Genomic DNA, 26,997 nt, shown 5'->3' with positions numbered 1-26,997 from the left:
AAATATTCCTCAATGAAAAAAAGCATTTACCGTCCCAAATTCGAAGAAGACAAACGGCTGCAAAAATTCTACTTAATGTAGATACCACAATGAAATTAAATGAACTAAATCTAAAACTGCAAGGAAAGGGCAATCCAGCCTACGCCTTGCTTGAAGTAGTAGTTTGTTTTGAAAACAAATTACTTATTTTTGTTGAAGACATGGAGAGCGGTAAATTTTAAAAATCTGAGGTATATCGCAATGAGGCTAATGTAATTATTGACACGAATTACTTCTACATAGCTTTGAAAAATATGAAGGATGGATTCGCTGAGAGGTTCGAGCAATTCAAAACAAACACAAGTACTCTTGCGTTCTTAGTAAATCCTCTCAACGCAAATACAAATGATATCAACAATGAGACATTTGGAATTGATGCTGGATCGCTTCAAATGCAACTGCTGTATTAGAAAACCAAAGACTTGTGGAGTAGCAAGTTCACAGAGCTCAAGAGTAAATTGGAAGAGTTTGAGGTCCAGAAAAGCATGCACATCGAGCAGCACAAGTGGACAGCTCTAAAAGAAATTCCGCGAATTGAAGCCCTCATATTCAGAGCATGGAATAGTCTTTCAAACATAACGGGTCGACATATTCGTGCGAGCAAGCGTTCTCTTGTATGAATATAATAAAAAGTAACTTTGAAGTCAACTAACAAATAAAAATCTAGAATCGTGCTTGAAACTTAAAACAACAAGTTATAAGCCAGATTTAATCAAACATCCAAAAGGCATACAAAACCAATGCTCCCATTGATGCAACTGTCTATATTTGTATATAATATATATATATACAAAAATGCGGAATATATATACATATATGTATAAATACGGAATAATATATATATATATATATATATATATATGCTATTCCATATTCAAAGCTGTTAAGTCAAAAATCAAATATATATAAGCTAAACTATAATACTGAAACGAAACGTTTTAGTGGCTCTTTAAAAACTGGGAAATTTTGGAAATTGTAACTTTTGGCTCTTCCGTTTCAAAAGGTTGCCGACCCCTGCACTAAGTAATGAGAAAATGGCCAGAATCTCAACTACTAAACGAGACGTATTCGCTCTGTCTGCAAGGTGGTGAACGAACAATTACTTTGCCGAAGGCTTGAATCTTTTTGGATATCCATTCGTTGATCATATGTGCTTTGAAATCATTAAATACTAAAAGTTTACTTCAACTACGAATAAAACTCAGAACTCTTCATCTATAGAAAAGTATGCTGTACTGCACCATTTGTAACAGTTTAAGCAACTGTCTGACGTTACATTGACCGGTTGAGCACTGAAAATGCAGCGTTCCGTTACGAAATCTTAGAACAAAACAATTTTTCATTGATTACAAATATTCACTTCTTTACATATGTTTTCTAAAAAGATTCAGTGGACAAATAGATATACAGGCTGTTTCAAAACTTATCGCTCATATTTCGTGCGGAGGTAGGGAAGACGTTAGGAAATCAATTTCACATAGGAAAGTATGTCCGCAAATGTATGTCGTACCATGCGTACATGAACAAATGGACCAGTGAAGTTAACACAAGGAAACAGTACCGTTAAGTGGTAACGATGTGACCTTCATTCCAACAAGGTTAAGTAAAGAGTCGCAGTAGGTGTTCAAATTTGCGACCATTTACACGAACACAGGATTGACAGCCCCGTTGCATTGACCTCAGAGCATTTTCAAAAACGCCTGGCATATCACGGACAGTTAGTTCCTGCGGCGGCCACTATTCGTTCAACAACGTCCATTTCATTTTCGACGGGAGTCTCGTACACATGTTCTTTCATGCTTCCCCCCACAGAAAGAAATCCATGGCCGATAAATCAGGTGACCTGGGTGGCCAAGCGGTCGGTCCACCTCTGCCGAACCATGGAGCTTCGAATGTTCGGTTCGTTATTCTGCGCATTATTTTAACCTAACTTATTAGATACATATATGACCCTTCAAACATTAAGTAACAAACGTTCTTTCTCTGTAAAATTAAGTAAAGAGTTTAAATATGGTTTGAAAGAATATTAATGTTCTTCAAAATTTCTTCAATCAAAGTTAGTATTTATTTTACATGTACACTTAAATCAGCAGTTGAACTATGAGTGGATTAAGAGTAACAACATTTTGTGAAGTCGACGGTTAGTTAGATAACTGCAAAGCCCACAGCAGCTATCTCTCTAAGAACAGGGCCGTGGAGGCATCCTTACTCTAATTCCCACTCGTATTCTACTACTCTTATCCCTACTCGCATTCATATTACACGTGGGGAAAATCACAAAAACGGCGACTGCAGTCACCCCATTCGCTGGATTTGAACCCTGAATGAACTACCAGTGATGTTACCCCTCGACTTCTAGTGGCCCCGCGCAGTCGAAAAGTCACATACCCTTTTTTAGATTTTGAAGAATAAATTGCAAATATGTAAGAAAATTAGATTCCCTAGAAAGTAATAAATAACACTGCATGATTTTACTATGCTTCTTTCAGGTTCTAGTTAAAAAAGAATTTACAAGAAAAGCATCAAGAACAAATACCTTGAAAATTAATAAATAACACTGAGACCTTTTATGTTGTATTAATCGCAGAAGCACAAAGGAAATTCAAATATTTAAACTATCTCAATTATTTTTCAAGCGATTCATAATTTGATCTAGACAGTTTTAGGTCTCCTGAATTGTGTAGAGCATAGTGTTGCTGGCTTAGGATGTTTACAACTGTATAGAGTCTTCGCGGCATGGGGGGGGCATTTAAATTACATAACAAGCCGAAAGTCTTCTAGCGTGGTTTGGTGGTAGGGGAAGTGGAATGGGAAACCTTTGACCTGCCCCGGCCGAAGGATTCTCCTAAATTGGGAGGACACTGGGCAAAGTCGTACTGCCATTTATTCGAGCTATCTGCCTGCTCTTCTCGCCATGACAAAATGCGTGTACTTGCTCTGATGTTACTATCAGAGAAGTGAGATAAATCACAACAGATTGCTTTAGAAATACGTGAGAGTAATATTCTGAAAACTTACCTTCTTGGTCACTTAGCTTATCGACTGACATCTTAGCTGCCGAATAATGCTGCTTGACCGCTTTTGGTTCGCTACTTGTAGTGGCGTTGCTGTCCCTTCTACTCGTCATCGCCTATTATAGGCGTAGTCTTAAGTTAATTCTTTCAAATATTCCGCATATTTCAGAGGACTTTTGATTGTCAGAGCCAGTAGATTTTACGACAGACGCAGCGGTTACGCCAGTCTTTTTTGCGAATGTATTTTTCAGCTTGGGCTTGTCCGCAGAGAAGTGTTCAAGTATTTCTTCTTGAAATTATTGCACTTAACTTGGAAGTTTCGATTGTCGATGAGCAATAAATTGAGCAGAGGAAGGCCATCTGAAATTAAAAAAAAAAAAAATTTTAAACAGAAGACTAAACATTTTAACATTTTTCATGGGAAATAATAAACCTTAATGCAGTTAAAAAGGTACGATGTGAATAGTACATCTTTGAATCATATATATATGCTGAATGATCTAAAATTCACTTTGTTGGAAAACAAGTTTTTCTAATACTTGTGCAATAGCTGCAAAGTAAGATAATAATAATTTATCTGTTTATTTTTATAAAAATAGTCTTGAATTAACATGCATAAAAGCGAAAGTGTTGCGGTACGTTTACTCAAGTATTTCGTAAATTTTATTACATAAATTGCTTTTCCCTCAAAATTTATAATCTTGTATTAGCGAAAATGCTTCATGCAGAATGAGTTCTTTGGTACTCTACTTTGGTTATGAGTCCCATCACTTCACGGAACTACAGTTTTGGCCTAACTTAATTTGCCAGTTTGGCATCATCATTCTTACTTGAGTAAAAGACGAAACAACTTCGCATTTAATAATTATTGCTCATTGAACGGGAGTTGGTTGGTTCCCCTTGAAAAGTCAACTAATTTCCGATCAATAGCGATAATTACTTGTTTTTAATTTTTAATTCCTTTTTCAAAGATTGAAATTTTGTTATTCTTGATTTAAATTCAAGTCCCCGTAAAACGTTTTTTTCATAATTTACATTCAAGTTACTTTAAAACACAATTTCGGAATTAAACTTCCTACATATGGGTTCCCTCTTTTTTGATACTTCCACTAAATTTATATTAGGAGATAATACGAGTATAATCAATATTTTAGTATATATATATATATATGTAAAATATTAAAAAAATACGATGGCTTTGCTCTTTGAGAACCAGTAACCTTTAATTAATTTTCTGCAATTCAGGATCTTCCCCTAGACCAGTACCTTCTAGAACGTTCGCGCCTATTACATAACCTCCTCATATAAATGCTGCGTCATAAGTTTTTCTACATTTTTTTAGAAGCTACTCTGTTACATAACATTTCATATAAATGCTGCGTCATAAGTTCTCCTACACAGATGCCTTCTCGCCTTCGTTCTGCTAACGCCTCCGCTATGCTCCTCTTTCTTTGTTAGAACGTTATAACGTATTAAAGTCAGTCGTATCTAATAATTCAATTACTGAAGAAGTTATTTGAGTAACTTCATCTGGAAAAAATCATCTGCTCTAAAATAAAATAAAGATATGCTGTTAAAAGTGAAAAGTCCTGAGTCGTCATTTTTCTCCGTGGTGCAATCATCCCAGCTTCGTCAACCATCTGCCAAAACGTGAAATGGAATAGCCTCACCATTCACCCACGATGTGTTGGAATAACCGAAAACATTACATATATATATATATATATATATATATATATATATATACTCATGTCCATAAATTAAGGATAATTCGGAGTCACGCGGAAACCGAACTCTAAAATAAATATATCACCTGTAAAATCACTACACACATCTTCAAGAATAATATGCAACTTTCAGGAAGTAACCAGATGACACCGATGGTACGTCACAATGACGAGAGTGTAAGAGAGTGATATATAAGGAATAGAGGCAAAGAAGTAAAATTGTTCGCAGGCGCTTTATAAGCATTTCAGTGCAATAACCGAATAGTTATGACACAAAGGACGCATTTGGATGATTTTTTACGTGGTAGAATTATCGGCCGTCTGGAATGTGGGCGTACCCAACTGGAAGTATCAGACGAACTTCGAATTGCCTAGAGTGTCATCTCCAGGCTTTGGCACGATTCCAAGATGATGGTAATGTGAGTAGACGTTACAGCACAGGTCGTCCCAGAGTTACAACGCCGAATGAGGACCGGTATTTGACAGTTACTGCCAAAAGAAACAGGCGGAGCACAGCCTCAGACCTGTCTCGTCAGCTCTCTTCAGCCACTGGTACGACAATTTCAAGGCAGACCGTGTACAGACGCTTAGGGCAGATTGGTCTATATGCTCGTAGACCTGTCAGATGCGTTCCACTTACTGCAACTCACTGTCGCCTGCGGTTAGCCTGGAGTAGAGAGCATGCATTGTGGACACCGCAACAGTGGGCTTGTGTGATGTTTTCCGACGAGTCCAGGTTTAGCTTGCAGTCTGATTCTCGCCGGACTTTCATATCGAGAGCTCCAGGTACTCGTTACCACCAAGAAAACGTCATTGAACGACACCGTTACGGTGGTGCAGGAGTGCTCGTTTGGGGTGGAATTATTCTGGGTTCCAGAACTGACCTGCATGTTCAAATTGAAACCATGACAAGCCAAATATTTCGGGACTTCATTCTGGAACAACATGTACGTTTGTTTCGGGGCGCCATGGGCGCACAATTTGTGTTTATGGATGACAACGCCCGTCCTCCCCGTGCAAACATCGTAAGCGAATGCCTTCAATCGGAGGATATCAGACGTATGGACTGGCCAGCATTCTCACCGGACTTGAATCCAGTAGAGCACGTGTGGGATATGCTTTGCCGACGATTTGCAGCCCGTCATCCTCCTCCTACATGTCTACCGGAACTTCGGAGAGCATTGATTTTTGAGTGGTGTAATATCCCCCAAGATCAGATCGATAATTTGATACTCAGCATGCCTAGGCGTTGTACGGACTGTATTGCATCGTCTGGGAGACATATTAACAATCATACCAACCGTGTAATATTGGTTTTTTGTAAATAGGTTTTTTTTAATTTGCTCCAGGGAGAAAAAATCGCTAATTTTTTAAATAATATCAAACATATAGCATCTTTTTTTGCTCTTTACCTTTTGTTTAATAAATAAGCTTTACAAATAAGTCAAATTTGTTTTGCTTCTAACTCTTCCTTTGCCTGATTTTGCATTATCCTTAATTTATGGACATGAGTGTATATATATATATATATAATCTGCTCAAGTGTAGACAATTATTCTCTAAGTGTTAATAGAATCATTTTCATTCTAGGTAAATAACGGGAAACTTAACAATCTCTTAAGTGCAACTCTAATAGCTTTTATATTCATCAGGGTTCTGCATATTTTTAACATTCATATATTATTGGTTTGCAACATTCTAACTGACAAAGGAAACAAATTATTAAACCTATATACGTATTAATTAATAATGCAGTCTCTTTTATCTTACCTGTTACATTATTTACGTTTATAAAATTTACCGTGAGAATTACCAAATTTTAAAATTAACATAACAGTGGAATATTTCGGGTAGGTATAATGCTTGGAGGGAAATGGAATATGTTTATAGGCAGTTTTAAAGCTACCTGAGACATCTTATTCAAAGATGCATGCTTTTAATGTTTGAAAGAAACTGCTTTAGAAATAGAGGCATTAAAACAATATAATGTTAAGTAGCATGCATTGTTCCAAACTTAAGTTGATACAGCACTTAAAATCATAGGTAAGACACTATTAAATTTATTTATTGAGCTATGTTAAATCATGACAAGATTTATTGATAGTTACTAACTATAATCGTCCATGAAATAACGGAATTTTATAGACAATATATTTTACACTCTCACAGTTTATGAGAATCAAGAAATACATTTTACACAATGAAGAAATATTACACTGCTAATACGCATCACCGAAATCGAAGATAAGCTTGAAATAACACATTTTATTACTTTCATTTAATGATTTAGTCTTTCAGTAACCGACTGACTACATAAGTAGAGAAGTGGCTAGGTCTTGCTTATTTAAATTATCTAAATAATAAAGCTTCAAAGTGAACAGGTTGCGTGTCTGGGTGTGTTTTTAGTTTTTCTCAAGTGCCACGTAAGTATAAGTCAGTTTTTCTTAAAAACTTCTCCATAATTATATCCTTCCCATTAGATAAACAGATTTCGTGTGCTTTGTCATATTCAAATTTAAAAAACAACAACAATGATACTTTCAAATAAATGAATAAGACTTTGTCCCATCTATGCCCTAAGCTTATTTAAGCTATTATTATTATATGCTTATTTAAGCTGTTATTTGGCTTGGCACTTACTCGTAGAGTTGGTGGATGACCTTTTGTGATACTTTTTCCAATCACGTTCCATCTGTCAACTTAGATCGGCGACATCTTGGGACGGTCAGAAGCAACTGCTCATAGGACAAACGTTATCTATTGGGAAGAGATATGGCGATTCGGTTGGCCATCAAAGTGTTCGATAAGCACGAATATAATCAGTATAAATAAATTATCGTCGTATGCAGTTGGGCATTGTCCTGTTGAAATACAAGTCTTATTTCGGGGTATCCTGTAATAAAGGGTAACACAACGGAGCATAGATTATTGTTGGGGTTCCGCCGTGGTCTGAGGGCTCACGGAGGACGACCAAAAAGAGTCCGACTATCAAATGAATTGTTATCGCGAAGTATGACTGCTTGCTATAGGTATGTGTGACTGTCGACAGTATAGTCAGTATCTTACCACTGCGCCATACAGCTTCAGGCACATCTTCGCTAGTCATCGTGACTTAGGTCGGACTCATTGCTGAATCTAACTTTAGTTCAGTCAAGGAAGTTCTCCAATGTGTCCGGTACCATTGTAAACGCATTTGTCGGTGTACATGGGTGAGAGCTAGTTGCTGAATCGGGGGTTCTGAATGCAGATACTGTTAGCTGGGTCGCCTGTCATTAATTCTTGAAGCTGTGGTGTTCCGCTTACATGTCGGATCATTGATGAAAACGAATCAGATGCTGAGAGTTCACTTTGATGAACTGTCTGTTCTGACCTTCTGGATAGAGAGCTATCTTCTTTACGTTGTGATTTATCATGTTTCAATTGTTCCTACTAGCATCATTTGCAGCGCCCAAATGTCGAATGATCCTTCGATTTGACCACACTTGCGTCTTTTAAACTCATCGTACATCCTGTCTCGTATGGTATGCTCATACCGTGTGCGTATACTTTGACTGTACCAATGTTTGGTGAAAACGATTAGCCGGAAGCAAACTCGAATGGAAATTAGGCCGTAGAATTGTAATTTGTCCTTTTTTGTACACCATCCAGATGTTCATTATATATCATCCAGATGTTCATTTGCGATGCTGCGTTTCTCTGACTATTCATCGATTGCCAAAATTTAATTTGTTTGTTGGATCGGAACATATTTGCATACGAAATTTGTTTAGAGTCAGATAAATGCTTCTTGATACATTTTTTTTTCTGTCAGCGTGCATTCGAAGAAAATGTTTTTACATCTTGTGTCTAAAAAAGAAGTCTTTCTTGATGGTAATTTCACATACTCTTTAGTCACCTGTCATTCTTGAGGAATCATTGCTCAAGAATTCTATCCTTGTTATCCTTTCCTCAAACAGGATTTTTTTAAATTTTGTGTAGGAAAACTAATTGCCTTAACCCCATACTTCCAGCACGAAAATGTACTTTCGTCATCAGCTCATTTTTATTCTACCAAAGGTTTCGTAATCACAATTATTCTGTCTTTTAGATTAGTTTTTATCAAAAAATAAAGAACGACATAAAAAGGCACACTTAAAAACATTTTACTGCAATACTTACTTTAATCCACTCTTATAAGAAGTAAGAATGAGACATTTAATTTAACGGTGACCAATTAGGAGGGTTGGCCCACATATCTTTCTGAAAATTATTTGGCGCATGTTGTCCTATAACGGAAAAGATCCAAATATACTTACAGAATTATAAAATACTTTGGAATTGTGACAGAATTGACTGCAAACATTACGTCGTATACCAAATTGGCGACCACGATAAGCTATGCGCGCTGTGCTTCTGCAGTGAACGTTGTTCGATTGGACTTCTAGAGCGGATTAACAGAATTAAGTCCTTTGCCATATAGTTGATTTTGACGGAATCAAGAGTTCACTTTGCTAATTATGGTAAATTCCAACAGTAAACGGAATTAATTTTAGGAAGCAAAAATATGTCCATTATTCCAGCATGGATTACGCAGACCTGTCTCTCACAACTGTAACATAGCGACCTGAGATCAATATTTTAGAGGAAAATCAATACATTTAATCAAAATGTCACGATTATAGTCACGAAAAGATTATAGTCTACAATACATTCTGAGAAATTGTTCAATGACCTTGTTCGTTATTTCGAATTAAAACAATAAGTCCGAACTTCTTGAATCAGCGTTTGCAGAGTGCAATTGATGGCATAAAGATATATATCTTCCTGTATATAGTGATCGAAGAAAATATTTTTTTGTTCTTTTAATGAAAGCTATGATTAAATATGCTTTTGAAAAGACTTTCCTCGCATGATGTCACTCCTAAGTCTTTATATCAAAGGAATAGTCTCTTTACAAAAGCTTCAAAAATGAGTTTAAAAGGATTACTGCTATACTTTGGAAACAAATGCAACTCTATTCCTGCCCAATGCGTTTCATGGAAGAAAGTTTACTCTCAACAAGTTGTTACCTGTGCTAAAGTACAGAGAGTTTGACTCAAAAATATATGCTGACTTGAAGGTAACTTCTGCTTTAGCATGAATGAGATTGGGATGCTCTAAATATTCAAGTTTCTACTGCGAAAGGAACAATCGTGATAGATAGAAACAAGGCCATGTAATTAAGTGGCATTTTGAGCGGTTTCTGAAGTTTACTGTTAAGAATGTGGTAAATGAACGTCTTGCAACAGCATTAAACGTCTTACTTTCTCACTTTACATTAAATTAAGTTTAACGAAATTTTTTAATACTGTGTACGAGAGAGTAAGACATTGAGATTTATTCAATTCCCCCCCCCCTCCACATCGAATGCTAAAATAAGGGGAGTATCTGTCAATTCAAGCATTCGAAAGCTCATGCAAAATTACAGATTTAAAAGCGTTCTTCAGAAATTAAAAAATCAAACCTGGCTGTCATTCAACTACAATGCGCAATAATTCCTCAAGAATATTTCAAGTTATGTTGAGGAATTTTTAAAGTTGGGCGGTCACGTGTCTTTTATACTGCGTTTCCTTTTTTATCACTTTGATCATTTTCCGATAATATTACCGCGTATGACAAATGCGTCGAACGATTTCATAACCTAGCACCACGAAGTGACATTACCCGTCTGCATTGGAATCAAAGGTGCTTCCTGACTATTGCTAATCTTTCAAGAGAAGTGTAAATAGTAAAACAATCTGCACAAATGTAATGTGTTCTGCCATTGTAAAATATAAATTTCTAGTAATCTAACTTGCAAATGTATTCTTGCAACAAATAAATCAGCATTATATCATGCTAAATAAGTCGTTCCTTTATATAAAATAGAGAACATTTTATAAATTTGAAAATATACACAAAATCATCATTCTTGTATACTTTAAACACTATCTAATTGTCGGAAATTTTGTTGAAAATTATATTGCAATTCCTATCTTGAGGTGCTCAAAGAATGATGCTCTGGATATCAGAATAAGCTTAAAATTCGGAAGTAATATTGCAGCTCGCAAGAGATTTCGGTAATTTTATCGTATGCGTCAAGGAGAACAGGAACCCATTACTCAGCATCGGGTAAACTATGCTCAGTGAATAATTCACAGCATTAAGTACTTCAACAAAATAAATATATGCGCAGTGGTTTTCATAGTTTAAAAAATATATATGTTATTTCATTAACAGCATATATTTAAAGTTTGAGCACTCTCAAGGTTATTTCACTCTATAATTTTAAACTGGTAATATAATTTGTAATTATAATAATTTATAATTTTATACTAGAAAGATAAGAAGTATAACTCTCTCGAGGTGAAAACAGCGGTCTTTGTCAAGCGTGAAAGTTTGTTAAAAAATTTCACAAAATTCTAAATTAATATCACTAAAATTGGATAAGAACTAGATAGAACCTATAAATTTAAAATTATGCAAAACGGCAACCTTATGTTTGGCGTACATTTTAATCAGAACTATTAATTTTGAGGACAATAAGGCATAGATCTCTCTTACAGTAGAAAATTTCTTCAAAGAAGGGAAAAGCAACGACCTTAATTATACCAAAAACAAAGGGCGGAGTAAAGCAAATACGGCTGTCTCAACATAAAAAAGTTAAGATATTAGAACTTTAAAAAAGGTAAGGAAGGACTGGACAGGACTTAGTATCATTAACTAAGCACGATACATTTTGGAGAATATGAAAGTATTTAAGTAAATCTAATCCACTAACTGAAGAAGCTTTACGGAAATTTTGCGCAGACCCAAATTCAAAATTAAGATTAAATTTCCAACTATGATTAGCTATGGAGGATTTATTTACTTCTCCTTTACGAACATAATATTAATAACTAATACGAGATTTTACAGCCCTTTTAGTTTGAACGGTATATCGCAAACCACACTAACAAGCTATGTTATAAATTCCTCGAGAATTAATGTCAGAGATGTAATCATTACGAAACGATCAATGAATTTTACTGAAAGGTGAGAAAATGTCCTGAAAGCTGAACTTCTGGAGAATCTTTGTATTTTTGTCATTGTTAGAAGGATGAAAAGTAACGACTACAAGGTTATTAATGTTAGTTCTATCAGCGGAATGTTTTATTTGATGGCACGACGGGCTTTGTCAATGATTATGAGAGAAAATTCTCTATCAATGGTAAATTATTTTAAATTATTTACTTCATTATAAAACAAAGATTCCGAGGAACAAACATTTCGAGCACGATAATACGTAAGAATAAAAACATACAATTTTTGACTTATAAGCATGACATGATTTAGCTTGGCGAGGCGAAATAAGCAGGAAAAGATTTACAGTAAACATTAACGCTGAAATTCGTTGCGGATTATTAGAATATCAAAGAAACGAAGAAATATCAGATTAAATTTCAAAAGCTGTAGAGACATTAGGTTATTTCGAAACAGGAGACATGAAAAATGAGCAGTGCCCCCGCCGGGCTCGAACCTCGGACCTTTCAAATACGCGCCGAGTGTGCTGACTATTAAACCACGATGGCATGCTAAGAAAGCGGGAGAAATAGTTTATATATTTCCCCTTTTAAAGGGCGACTGGAGATTAGGGGACCCAGTCGCCAAATCCAGGTGGTGGCGAATCATCATTCATCACATTTTTTAGTTTGGGTGCCACTGTAGAGACATTAGTTTATTTAGAAGCAGAAGACGTGAAAAATGAGCAATGCCCTCTTCGGGGCTCGAACCATTAGATAACGTGCCGAGTGTGCTGACCACTACACCACAAAGGCACGTTAAGAAGGCGGCAGAAGTACCTCCTATACTCCCCCTTTTAATGGGCGACTGGGGAATAGGAGACCCAATCTCCAAATCCTGGTGATGGAGAGTCATCATCGAGCATCCTTTTAGTTCGGGCGGCACTGTAGAGACATTAGGTTATTTCTAAAGAAGGAAACTGAAAAATGAGCAATGCCCTCGAACCTCGGACCTCTCGACTGCGCACCGAGTGTGCTGACCATTACACCTCGAAGGTATGCTAAGAAGGCGGGAGAAGTACCTTGAAAACTGGTGAACTGGTTTAAATAAACCGGTTGGCTGGATCAGTCAAATTTATAACGGATAAAATCTGGGATAAATCCTCTTTATTATATGAAGAAGCTCGAAACTGGCATGAGTAGGCGAATTCAGAGCGGAAAATATTGTTTGTCAAATAATTTACCTCAAAATAGTGCATGTAAATGTCAGCAAGTACAGAAATGACAAGCTTACTCATAGCTAATCTTTCAATTTGACGATGATAAACTATTTCGGAGATCGATTTGGGTTTAACTCAAAGAAACTTCAGTAAGAGATATTAACTCCTCTATTTCAGGATGTGGGAAATGAAATTCTGCAAGTCTGTTTTTAAACAGATTGGTGCCCCCTCAATTGGAATGTTAGCAAACAACTATTTAACACTAAAAGAACCACAACTGAGCTATTGGAAGAAATAACTTTATGTTTACAGGCGATATCAAAAGAATGTTTCACAGAATAAATTTTGTTGGAAAATAAAGAGGAAAATCTAGAAAATAAAGGCTTCCTAAAGGATACGATTGCGTTACTAAATTAGAAACTTTATGGTGAAAGGAATTCCAATTTTGTGAAAAGCATAGAAACTTAGCACAATTAGCAATATGTCGAATGAGTAATTTTTAAGCCAAGTTGAGGGTGCCTGAGAAGATTCAGTAGCTGTTTAAACTTTCGTGAATTCAGAAGTTATAAATCCTTAAAGAACAAGCAGTATGGGTCTTAATTTATCAGTTTCGAGAATCCATCAATGTATGCGTGTTTGTTCATAACAACGGTCTTTCCCCCCTTCAGCTTCGAGAACAGTAATATTTGGATTAAATGGAATTTCACTTAAGGCTTTCCTTTCTTTTTAGTTAAGTTTGAAATGAAATATTTTTTATCAAAATTAGCATTACGTAAAATTAAGTGGGGGACTATATCTTGCTCTGCGTCTGAAATTTTGCTGAATTTAAAAGCTTTTTCAATAGGAGAAATGAGGTAAGGAGCTGACGCTTTAGGTGTATTTGAAAATTGAAATTATATTTTAATACATTCATACATTCATCTGTTCCTTCAAAAGATTAACATTAAATATATTTACAATTCGATTAGAGTTTATATAGCTATAAGATTAACTTACAGATGGGACTAAAGGACCTCAATGCGAGCTTTTGTAATTTAAATGCAACGACTCTTTTATACTGTTGACAATCGGTTTCGGTTCTATAAGATTGATCATCAAATGCGAAAAAATTTTGAAGTACAATCGACAATTCTGAAAGGCAGTTGATATTACTCCTACTCAGTTTTAGATAGACGGTTACGTATGTTTCTGATATTGTGATGAAGAAGTGATAATTTCAATTAATGCATTTCGAAACGCGAAGAGAAGATTTAAGATTCCATTCGATTTGAAGAAATTTGGAAATGATACTGTGATGATTGCATTTAAGCAAAAACGAAGATGGTTAAAAAATTCCTTACGTTTAAGGTGTGACTTAGAATATGCGTTCTTGTCTGATAGCATATTAAATTAAAAGTTAGAAAACACAGAAAAGCGGTTACAACTATGTGTATAAAATATCCTACAAAATTGCAAAATCCTTAAATGCGTAAGTTCGCATAGGATAATAAGGAAAACGTTAAAAAGGAAAGAAACTATGGGGCGCAGTACAATACAAAACGAGAAAACAGTTTTCACGATGACAAAATTTTCAGAAAATCAACAAAAAATATGTTTAAGAAAATGTCAAATAAGGATAAAATCATCAAATGGTAAAGATAAATACAAGTAAGTAACTGAAACGAAAAACTATCCAACTTCTGAAAATGAAAGAATCCAGCATTAATGTGAAAAGACGATCCATGAAACGGTGTGGCACCAAATAGGCTCTGAATGTTCTCAGATCGATGCTCAGTCAATATATAATCACTAGTTCCTTTTACGGGTTAAAACAAACACATTTTTCTTAAATCATTCGACAAAATAATGCAGCTTGAAATAAAATGAAACTTAATACTCATAAAAGCCCAAAATTAAATTTCATACACGAAATATCTATCTTCAAATCCCTGAATTACGGCTTCACAATTTTTTTTATTTGACAAAATTAATTTCATGTCTGTAAAATGTTAAACTTCAGACCAAAGGAGAAAATAATTGGTATTCCGTCATTTGGGAAAGGAAAGTTGATTTCATGAAATTTTTGTTACGAAATTTCTCTAATTATAAAAATTAATTGATATGTCATATAGGAACCACGAAACTTCATACAACATTTTTTCAATTTGCAGTTTTTATGAAACTCACATAATAAAAAAAATTAGTAAATATCCCAAAAGGAGAGCATCCCAATTCCGCCCCAGTTTTGATGAAGAGCAATTCAGGAGTACCGGTTTTGTACATATGCAGTATATATGTAATATATACTGCATATGTACATATGTACTGTACTGCATATGTACATATGTATTTGTACATATGCAGTATATATGTAATATATGTAATATATACTGCATATGTATGCAGTATATATTGCAGTACATACATATGCAGTATATATGTAATATATACTGCATATGTAATATATGCAGTATATATGTAATATATACTGCATATGTAATATATGCAGTTTTGCATTTTTGCAACATGTATGCTGCTAAGTAAAGAGTGTCAAAGTAAATAATGGATGCTAGTTTTATTCTTCTCTTCAGATTTAACAGATGTCAGTTTACGCTAACATATTTATTTTAAATGTCTTCTTACATTTATAGTTTATATAAAGGAAATATTAACATTTTTATTTCACTTACATTTTTTTCTTTATTTTCTTTTTGACGCTGATGCGCAGTCTATAATTTATTTAAGCAGACATTTTAATATATAAACTCATGTTGAAAGTTGCAATTTATATAATATAAATTAAGTTGATTATAAGCCAAGTCTCATTTCATCTATGGAAAATTTGTTAATACATTTGTTTCTGACTATTAAGAGATTCAGTTCTAAAACTTATACGAATATTGCATGCTTTCAGTAAAATTATACTCTAAAAAAGGGACTAATAAATGACGATATTATATAGAAAGGTACTATCACCTCATATTGTAAGCTCTTCCTAAGAATTTCAATAATTTTATAAATTTATTTATTTATTAAAAAATTAGAACAGACAGAAAGAACAGAAAAACCAAAAAACTGATAACTGATTAAATAAATTGGAAAAATTTCTATTAGCTTCTGATTACTTTTAATGTTAAGTAATGTGGAATCATATAGGCCCATTAACATACAGGAAATAATAATGCAAAATATATCATATAGGTCCATTTACAGGTATTAATAATGTGAAATCATATAGATCATACAGGTCCAAGCAAATAGTTTCTGAAATTGGTATCAGATAAAACTGATAACTAAGGTGTAAAATTCACAGCGTAAACACTGAAGATCGCTTAACAATACGTCTTTTCAAAGTAAAAGTAAACTAGCGAAATACAATTTAGAAAATCACAGTATTATTTTCAGCTTTAAGTCGCATGTCAAAATAACCTTCTTGTCTGTAAAATATACAGAATAAAAAATCTCAAAGAGTATGCAGCTTTATCGAAGAAGCAAAGAACAAAATAATGTTATTTTTTTAATTATAATTGCTGCTTTGAAAGTAATGTTGAGTAATTCCGAAAATGAGCCCATCCGTGTATAAGACGAACAAAATCGACCTATAAATCCAGCTATGTATCTGAGTTCAAGAAAAACAATAGTAAGTGAAGTAGATTTTATTTAAGCAGAAACGCTTTCACAGATTGAACACTATGTTATTTGCAGCTGGAGCTGAAAAACTAAATCTGCTAATTATGGATAAATTTCGAATAATTGGTCGTTTAATTCAGCTAGACTTATCAAACGAGCTGAAGGTGAATACCAAATTTTCATCCATTTGATAAGTAAATCAGAAAGGATTGAAGAAATATTTCAACAGTAAATTCTATGAAAGGAAATGAAGATTATATTATCTACGAAGCTGGTGGCAACGATGTTAATGCTGAAATGGAGGACGATGTCATTCATTCGAACTTGCCGGTAAGTAGTCAGAGACTTTCGACCATTCGCTAGAAACTTTGGAGTAGGATACTGATATTTAGAAGCTTGATTAATTTAAGATTAAGTAAAATAAAGTTTATTTTTTATTAATTATTAGTTAAATAATATTAATATTATTATAGTTATTAATGATTTTCAAGTATTAGCTTTTTTGTTATAGAATTATTTTAGTAATTTGGAGTTCGTATTTACTTTGGTCTCCTGACAAAAGAAGTAAAAATTTTGCTAAACTTTCTCTGCTAATACACGGAAATATGCAGGGGATAATATGCATTTATTAGAAGTTCAGTGATAATAATTTATTAATTACGTTTTATTATAATATTGTTATAAAAATTTTATATAATTACTTACTGTTAGTAATTAATTAATTTATACAATGTGTTAAATAACTGAATGCATATTGAAAATAATTCTTGATAATGATATGGAACATTTAAATTAATTAATGTGAAATATATCGATTTAAGTAAAACTTATTACTTTTAAGGCAATCCTTTTGAATGCAACTTGAATTTTCTATGTTTTAATATGAATTTCTGCTCGTAATATAATTTTTATTAAAAAATGAGCTAAAAAATTAATTATTACATATATATATATATGTCTCTTTCACTGTTGAATAAACTTTTCTTGATGATACAAATGCAAAAGGAACACCCTTAAAAAAATCTTTGGTTTAGTTGATTGCGGCAAAGCACACTTATACACGTTGCACACGGGGAAAACGCGCATACAGCCACCCCGTTCGCCCGGACTCCAGCCCTTGTCGTAACTATCAGTGTTCAGCGATTTTACCGCTCGGCCGCTGGTGGGCCCAAAAATTCTTTGAAAAGTGGATCCGTATAATTAACGAGATCAAGTAGTTTATTTGGGTGGTCTGAAGCCCCTTGCCTCCATTTCCTTGCTGTGAATTAGTTTGACTTAAATATTAAAGTTAATATCACAGATAAGAAACGATAAATTAAAAAATTTTTACTATGAGTTAAGTAATCACGTATTAAATTAAATGAGTTTAGTTTTCACAGCGTAAAGAAGATGCTGTTTCTGTATCCAATTATGTTGTATATAATGTAAATTAATCTAAAAGAACGTGTTGAAATTGTTTTACTTTTATAATTCTGAATAACTTAATTAATTTCTAAGTTCTAAAATTCAGAACATTTTCAAAAATAAGAACTGGTAGTTTCTTCTGAAAAAATATTAAGTTACTACAGATATTAGTGCATATACTTTGTTACAAATATTGTCACCTTTTTTTACTGCTGAAATTATTTACTTCATCCTAATATCTTACTTCATCTTATTCATCCAGTACAGATGTCCTCAATCAGGGAAGAATTACTTCCTAAGGAGAAATTTCATAGTTTCATGCGGTCAGGCTTTTATTTGACTCAAAGCATTTTGTTTTAATTTATGAATGTAAAAAAAAATATTTTTATTCACGTTTTAGCACTTAACAACATTTTCCGTATATTTTGTTGTTTAATTTATATAACAAGTTAAAAAATAATTTAATAATCTAACTCTAAAAAAATGTACATATGCATTTTTTAAAGTTTTACAAGGGAGGGATGGAAGAATGATCTGTCAATGGTGAAAGTATGCATGGGGCAAGAAATGTTGAGAACAACTGATCGAGTACCTATTTCATTTAGTGCTTTACTCCATCCTAATATATTTATATCATTTACTTACTCATCTAGTATTTTAGTTCATCCTATTATATTAAATATAAAACAGCCAAAAGTTGTATAGAAAATCATCTTTCAAATACGATTCAGATGCTTGTTCCCTGTCTATAAAAATAATGCGCTTATTTCAAGTTTTACAAATAAAATATTTTTTTGCTTCGGTAGACGCTTCTGAACTAACCTTGTTATCCTTCAGTTGAAACAAAAATAAATATTAGGATTGTCAAAAGGGTTACAAAAATCACCCAAAAGTTATCATATTATATTAATCATTTCTCTTTTAAGGTTCCTACCTGGTCAATACACAATACATGAATTATACAAACTGGGATATTAGCTTTCCTTAAAAGAGCAGGTAATTCATTCTCAGAACAATCACTAAAAATTCTCCGTGTTAAAAATAGTATCTAATAATTTATTAATTTTTTAAACATTTCAAATTAATTGAAGTTCTCTTACCTGAGAAAACTGACGTAGGGCATTGTCACATTTCTCCATGAAATTCGTTATATTACATTTTAATTATAATGATTCAAAGTTTACGACATGAAACTCATGACAATAAAGCAAGCGCTAACTTTTTTACAAGCTTCAAAAGAAAGGGTTATTTATTTATATATTTTAGTTTTATATGACGCACAAATATTATTCTTAATTCAACATCATGTGTTGTAATTTTGAGAAAAATATATGATCTTGAATTTATCTATTTTCTGCGGACTATTAATTGAAACTAAGTGAGCTGACTATTTGAAATGCATTCCTGACTGAATAAAGCGTAAGTCTGTAATAATATTTGCAGACGCTGCTGCTGTAAAGGTATTTTTCGGCATTGTCTTTTTTATTATTTTTGGAATCGTTATAATCATTGTGGAAGCACAGAAGCGGTGTTTGGGGCAGATGAGTCAGTTATAGAGAACTGTTTCAGAATTCGTTTCGTGTGTTGACTTGCGTTGCCTTGGTTACGAAAAGAAGATGAGCGAAGTGTCGATTTAGCTGCCATAGTTTGATATACATTGCAACCCTGGCCACTTATATTCTAATATTTAAAAACGGATAAAGTGTTTCATATTTCCCAAATTTTGTGAAAATAAACTTGCTTATTGGACAAGACTGCGGTATACTTGTAAAAATATCTTGGAGCTTAGCAGACTATACTGTTTGATTTCCAAGACTGAATAATGCGATATTCTTATGAAAAAAATATTAGTTCGCCCATTACTTAGAACTGCGATAAATTACAAAAATATATCTTTGATATAAATGTTATAATATTATTATGAGTTTAATATTTTCAACAAAACTTCAACATCTGTTTTTTTTTATTATTATTATTATTATTTTCGTTTTGTTTTGTTTTTTATGTGAGAGAAAATAGTTGACTTAAAATTTTTTCATTAGAAATATGAAGCAAAGTGATGGACCTCTTTGAAGATTTTTGTTTCTGAGAGCAGTTCTATTTACATACTTGTTTTGTGTATGAATTTATTTAAATTAAAACTACAAAGAGAAACAAATATTATTCATTTTACATTTTATGTTTAGATTCTGTCGTAAATATAACAAAATAAAACAAAAACTATAAAACTTATTGCCGTCCTTTAACTTCTCAGATTTAATTCAAATTTCTTTCATATAATAAACAAGGTAAATCGATTGAGAAGATGTGTAAACCAAAATTTGAGGAATCTGAACTTCTGGAATTAATAAAAAAATCAATTACCTTCAAAGCAATGGGAGTAACTATTAATATTATTAACGAATGTGAAGGTAGTATTGCCGATGAATGTACTACTAATTTAACATAAAGATTAGTTAAATAGACTTCAAATTTTATTACCTTCTGTGTTACGCCCACCCGTGTTAGAACTGCGAGATTTCATAGCAATCTAAACATACTGTTTTAGTTCTGTCATGATCCTTATTTAAGTAAGATAAATGATATTTAATTACATTATTAATTGTATCAGGAATTCAATAATACCTTATTGAAAATTTTAATGTAACTCAGAATATTAAAGTAAAGATTTTTTTTCCATAGCTCCCGTAGGAAATGAAGTTAATCCTCTCTAAGATGTTTTGTTCATCTAAAGTTGGTCATCTTAGAGAAGATGAATAGCAGTGAAGCTGATTATTGATTTGCCATATCTGACGTAATGGTTCTTTATGCTTTGTCAAGACTTAAAAATCTTCCTTAAGCTGGCATGTAGCATACTGGTTTACGAATGTAAAATTACAAATTAGCAAAGATAAGTAGTGAATAATTGAAGGGAAAAAATCAGTCGCATGCCTAATTTCCTAAAATATTGAAAAGGACCATTATTTTAAAATACATAAAAACGGATATCATCTGTAAAGGAAAAAATAAAAGAAATTTGCAAAAGCCTTGAACTATTATTAATTTTATTTGTTAACTTCAAAACCACTTACTAATATATTTTCTCAATGAATTTTGACTATTTGATTCACCTATTCTATAATCATTTCGCTTTCTAAAACAGCACTTACGTATTACAGTAACCACTCAGTTGAAGCAGCCGAAGTTTCAGAATACGAGAAACTCTTTTAACCATGCGCATAACAATTACTCAGGCAACCACGCACATGAGACAAATATCCATTTTCAAACGTCGCCACCTCCGTATGCGTTCCCTAGCTGTATTGCAAGTTCCAACAGCTTTTTTATAGAAAAATTATGATTATTTTCTGTCTTAAGGGGACTCATACACCTTAAAACCCATAAGATCTTCGAATAGGTGACTGTTGCAAGAATTGGAATAACTTATTTATTTTAAAAGCAATTACTTCCAACCTTTTACTACTGACTACATAATATAGCTGCTTTCTGAAATAGTAATCAGAAAGTTTGTGTTGCCACAAATATTTTTATAATTTAATCCGCTTTGTGACAACATTTTTCGTCATGTTTCAACTTTACGCGCACAGTTTAAAAACTTCTGTTACATAATTTAATTCCATATTTAATATATAGCTTTTATAACATTTGGAGACTACTGTGAACCTAAAATTCTAAAATTTTCATGTTAAATTTTTATTTTATTTTGAGTTGAGTTTATAAAATGTATTTTATTAAAAAAAATTGTAAGGTTTTCGTCCATAAAATTTTTCAATATTAAAATATTCATCAGATTTTTGTTCAGTTAGAAAATAGTGCCCATATAAAGAATTCCATCAAATTTCAAGCATGTACCATTAGCCATTTTTAAATATCATGCGCGCAAGGTGGAAACATGGCGAAATATTTTGTCACAAAGAGGATTAAATTACAAAACTATTTGTGGTAACAGAAACTTTCTTGTTACTAGTTTACAAAGCAGCTATATTATGTAGTCAGCTGTAAAAGTTTGGAAGTAATGGCATTTAAAATAAATAAGTTATACCAATTCTTGCAACAGTCACATATTCGAAGATCATAAGGGGTTTAAGGTGTTTGAGCCCCCTTAAACACAATTTTAAAATTTGTGCTTGTGGGATTTTCCTGTAATAGAAGAAACAGAGATAGAATTTCTGTGGGAATACAGTATTTTGCCGCAAAATCACTAAAGGAATAATGGTTCAAAGTTTTTCTAAAAGCGATCACTATGAAATTTCCACAGCCTCAAAAACAAAAACCCGTTTGTAATGAAATTTACTGACTGGTTTTGGGGATAATATGTAGTTGAAACGTAAAATATGTTTGTAAATAATATATAACATTTTTTACAATAAAAGTAATTGTTCTTTTTTTTACTTAAAGTTCGACAGACTTCTCCATGGTGGACTTGAAAATACATATATATACCTCTAAAACAATTTTATCTCAATAAAGTAAATCAGCCAACTTATTATTCTTCAGATTATGACTTAATTGCTTTTCTAAAGTTTAAGAACTTGAAACTCCCTTCAAGGTAACAGCCGGGATTTCTTCCCCGTTTTCCTGCAATAAAATTCTTTCCGTCTCTTAAAATCAGACAAGCACATCAGAAATGCCTTTCCCAAAAGGTGTTCAACATACTTAAGTACTCTAAACTGTCAACTTAAAAATATGAGCACGATTCGATTGAAATAATGTCAAAAATAGAAATGAACTATCTTTTGCGCCACGTGAATGTTCATTTGTTGGACTTCAAGCAGTTACGCAAATAATAAATGGAAAATATTAGTATAAATCATACAGGAATGTGATGAGTCATTTAAATGGCATTCTATCATAACCGCCGCACACAGCCTGTATGATATATTTCGGTTGGCTTCGCTTCGGAGTGATAGCTATTCGAAGGTTAGATGCCAGCTCGTCGGAAGGTGTTAAAGGCTATGACAGTGATTTGAGGTCGGTTTAATTGACGGCATATAGCATGGAAACAGGTTAATGATGACAGCATACAAAGATTTACAGAAGACTTAAGTACTGAAGAAGGCTAATATTAATGATTCACAAACAATTAACTACTATTTTAATAAAAGTAATTTTGCTATTTTAAAGAGTTGCAAACACTAATTATTGACTTGTGCAGAAAATAAAGTACGTATATTAAACATCTGATAGTGAGATTAGATCCTTCGGCAATTGTCTAAAGTTATATTTGATGATCTCAGTCTAATTAGGGAGTGGTCGTCATAGAGAATAATATTATAATTATCAGTTCCAATATAAGACTCAGAGAATGATAGTCAGTCAATGAAAAACCCAGAAATACTGGAGGTCAGAGGAGCTCGTCTTAGAAAGGTAGTAGCCCTGAGACGATTCGTACGTTTCTAAACTGAAACATGTGTACTCAAGGCAAAGCTATTTAATTCATTTCTTCGTGACTCAAAGTTAATAAAAATAAAGTTGAAAAGCACTACAATTGCATATAATTTCCTATTTTAAGACTATTACTCTTTAGCATTAAATTACTGTCATTCTTGTTAATTAATCTTTAAGTGGATATTATTTATAAAATGTGTTAGCATTAGCTTAAATGAATTTATAACACTCTGAAACAACAAAAATTTAACTTGTAAACTAAAAATTGTGCAAAAAAATTGCAAATATTTTTAAAATGCAATTCAACAAAATTGTATCGCAAAGCATTTAATATATTCAATGCAACAAAGCTTTTGAAAATACATCTTGTATATGGTCACTGAAATATTCATTGCAGTACATACTTTTACTTACATAATAAATTACGCATTTCTGACTGTTTTAAAAAAGCTTTGTTTACATAATATGCCTTATTTTATTACAAACTTTTAATTTCATATAATAGAAAACAGTTTTCGGATTTTATGTGACACTTATTTCTCCGCACAGAATCTTAAATATTGAATTTTAAAGGTATGGAAACTTCAGGCATATTAAGCGATAATCTAAACTTCAGATATAAAAGAAACAAAATCATTTTAATTACCTCGCCGAAGATCCCACTATATGTTGATTTCCTTAATTCACATTTAAACCTAATTATTAATATTTTTACATTTCTAAAAGTATCTTACAGAACGAGGCCATTGATTATAGCATCAGACAAATACAACGAAATCATTTTTAATTTATGTTTCGGGGAAAATTCAGTAAAGCAATTTAAAATATTTATTTGCTTTAGAACAGAATAAAATGATTTTGCATTACACTTAAATGTTAAGATAGTTAAATAAAGTAATTTTAAAAAGGAATCCTCTAGTATTTATCAGGTAAAATATTTTACCTCAATAAAATGTTGAAATACTAAAGAAATAGTTAAAGAAACCAGTGTCTTATAAAACTATAAAGTTGTTTTCAATTACATCAAATTTAAAATGTTTAATCTTGAATTTTTAATTACACAAATTATTGGCATTTATTGATTCAGCTTCTGTGATTTCTATATGTTTAGATGATTCAGTTGAATTCCAAGGACAAAAAATACTTCGACAAGCAACGTATTCTGAATAAGATTTTTGGTTCACTTATGAACATATACCTTTGTGAGTACACCCATATATCATAAGTACATACGTAAATACTACTCATTCATAAATGAACTTTTTGGCGTGTTTTTTTAAATTAATAAAAATAATTACTATTTTACATTTCACCTAAAAATTAATATGAAGAATTAATTTGAAATGTATTTATTTTTATCGCAATCCTAATCTTTATAAATAATGTTTAACTTAAACAAAAATTCTGTATAGCTAACATTCCAGTCGGAGGTCAACTCGAGCGGCGATCAGTCAAGAAAGAGAACAACAGCATATGCTTATTTTGCCTACTATTGATTTTAATTATTAGTTATTAACAGTGAGTTCTAGACGGACATTTTTCAGTTATGAAAACACATGCAAAATTAAAATATACAATGAAAAATCCTTAACTTTTCATAAACTATAATTTCGGATATTTATTATTCTTAATTTTTCTTTTGCAGTTTAAAAAGATGTTAAACTCCTTAACCAATATTTGAGTTTTGAGTTTTCTGTTCATATTTAAATGTGTGAAGGAATCAAAACATTTATCATATACTACATCATTTCATGTTTTTCATAGAAATATGCACAGTAATATGTAGATCAAATTTATTTAATAATGCTTACCTCACTTTCATAGATCTGTTATTTAACAGGAAAGCTTGAACTGTCCAGCATGCTTCAGAAGTTCTCTAGTTGGTTAACTCACAACTAAAGGACACTTGAATATTTACAGTTATGATTCGGTTAGCGTAAATTTCTTGCTGGTGGTTTGCGTATTAAGATCTTCAGAAAACATCGACATAGATCAAAAAATTAAATTCTTTGGAGAGTTATCTTTAAACTTTGAAGACTGAAATGAATTAAGTTTATTTACAGAAGTTAGAAGAGAGAGTTAAAGCACAAAATTAAGTTTTGTACATCGAAACTATTTTTTGTATATATAGGCATCTTCGTTTAACTAATTGTCTTGCAATAAACACTGTTTCATGCAATGTCGTTTAAAGTTTGAGAAGCATGTACGATACTTTATTACAATATGAGAAATTGAACTAGTAAAACCTCAAAGATAGAGGTACTTGAAGTCAATAATAAAACTACAGAAGAAAATTCATGACTAACGAATTAGCACCTGTGCATGACTTCAGTGAGAATGGAGTCAAAAGATTCACCATGTTGCGACGGACAAGCAAAAAGGGGGATGGTAGGAGAAATATCTTTGAGATTTCCCTTCGTAATCCAGGAACGGACACTGGCGGTGCTGCTTCGGTGATATATCTACAGCTTTGACTACCATACTCAACACCGACGTCGTAGAAGCAGCCGGAAAAATGCAGTTTTTCACAGTTCGGTTTTCAATCAGTACGAAAGCTAGGTTTCAGGCATTTTTTGTTACTTAAGTCCAGTCCCGACTTCAGTGGTAATGAGGGATTTTCATTTTCGGAGGATCTTACGAATAAATACCCCTCTGTATCTCGGATTGTCAGGGCACCTTCCCCGGTGTGCGCATGTGCACTGGAATGTTATCGACAGGAGCAATAATGTGGTGGGTGCGCGCTGCATCTTCTCTGCTCTCACCCGCATCATTTTGCCCTCTCCTTCCCAACCCCAGATTTGGATAGACCGAGCTACTCTGATTCCGTGACGTCACTACAACAGCGAAACCCGCGCTCCAGATCGTTCATTTTAATTCATTCTTAATTCATGAGCGTTGTCTGACATTTCTATGAGACGAAATCTGAGGAAATCGAACTTCGATTATTACATTTCAATAAAGGCAAAATATCGGCTACCAAGTATTTCATGAAATCACACCAGATACAATTTAAAACCTCATTTATCCTAAAGGTGTCTTTATTATATTTCTGTCTCGTGGTTGTCTTTATTTACAGACATGATAAATCTATTTCACTTCAATTTGTAACTATTTTCACTGCAACTTAATCATTGTCCTTAGTCTATTCCAATAACTATCTCAAAACTGATTAAGTACCGATTAAAACGCGTCATAATTTTTATATTATTTATTTCAAAATTCGAACTAAGCAGTTTCAAATATGAGTACTTGAAATACAAGAGGTCAAATGTATAAAACTTCTTAACATTGGAAATTTTGCCTAAGATCGAATTCAGCGTACGATTTGGCTGCGCTGTACGAAAGTTTTCATGGTTTTCTTTATGTTTAGTGTAAATACGATCCGCTTTCCCTTAGAAACCCTTTCATGAAGCACCCCTTTTCTTAGGAAGGAAGGGGCCCACCAGTGGCCGAGCTGTAAAATCGCTGAATACTGGTTATTCGGTCTGCGGTTCGAGTCTCGCAAACGGGCTGGCTGCATGGACGTTTTCGTGGTTTTCCCCATGTGTAACGTGTATGCGAGATAGTTTCCTTTAGAAAGTCCTCCAGTTATACAGAT

The 26,997-nt window shown here is 32.9% G+C and overlaps 1 protein-coding gene across 1 annotated transcript in view; it reads right to left on the bottom strand.

Annotated features, from left to right (window-relative positions):
• LOC118193197 (A-type potassium channel modulatory protein KCNIP1-like) overlaps nt 1-26,110 on the bottom strand; it is a 163,579-nt gene extending 137,469 nt beyond the window's left edge. Inside the window, exons 1-2 of the mRNA XM_035364248.2 lie at nt 25,211-26,110; nt 3,058-3,413 (exon numbers count right to left, since the gene is read on the bottom strand). Coding sequence (XP_035220139.1) covers nt 3,058-3,166 — 109 coding nt within the window. The 5' untranslated portion in view covers nt 3,167-3,413; nt 25,211-26,110. The remainder of the gene's footprint in view (nt 1-3,057; nt 3,414-25,210) is intronic.
• Nucleotides 26,111-26,997: the final 887 nt, after the last annotated feature.

The sequence above is a fragment of the Stegodyphus dumicola genome, chromosome X2, assembly GCF_044657685.1.
Source record: "Stegodyphus dumicola isolate Sdum_Otavi_A_Nest chromosome X2, ASM4465768v1".
In the NCBI taxonomy this organism is placed as follows: domain Eukaryota; kingdom Metazoa; phylum Arthropoda; class Arachnida; order Araneae; family Eresidae; genus Stegodyphus; species Stegodyphus dumicola.
This window is presented reverse-complemented; position numbering and strand designations above follow the sequence as displayed.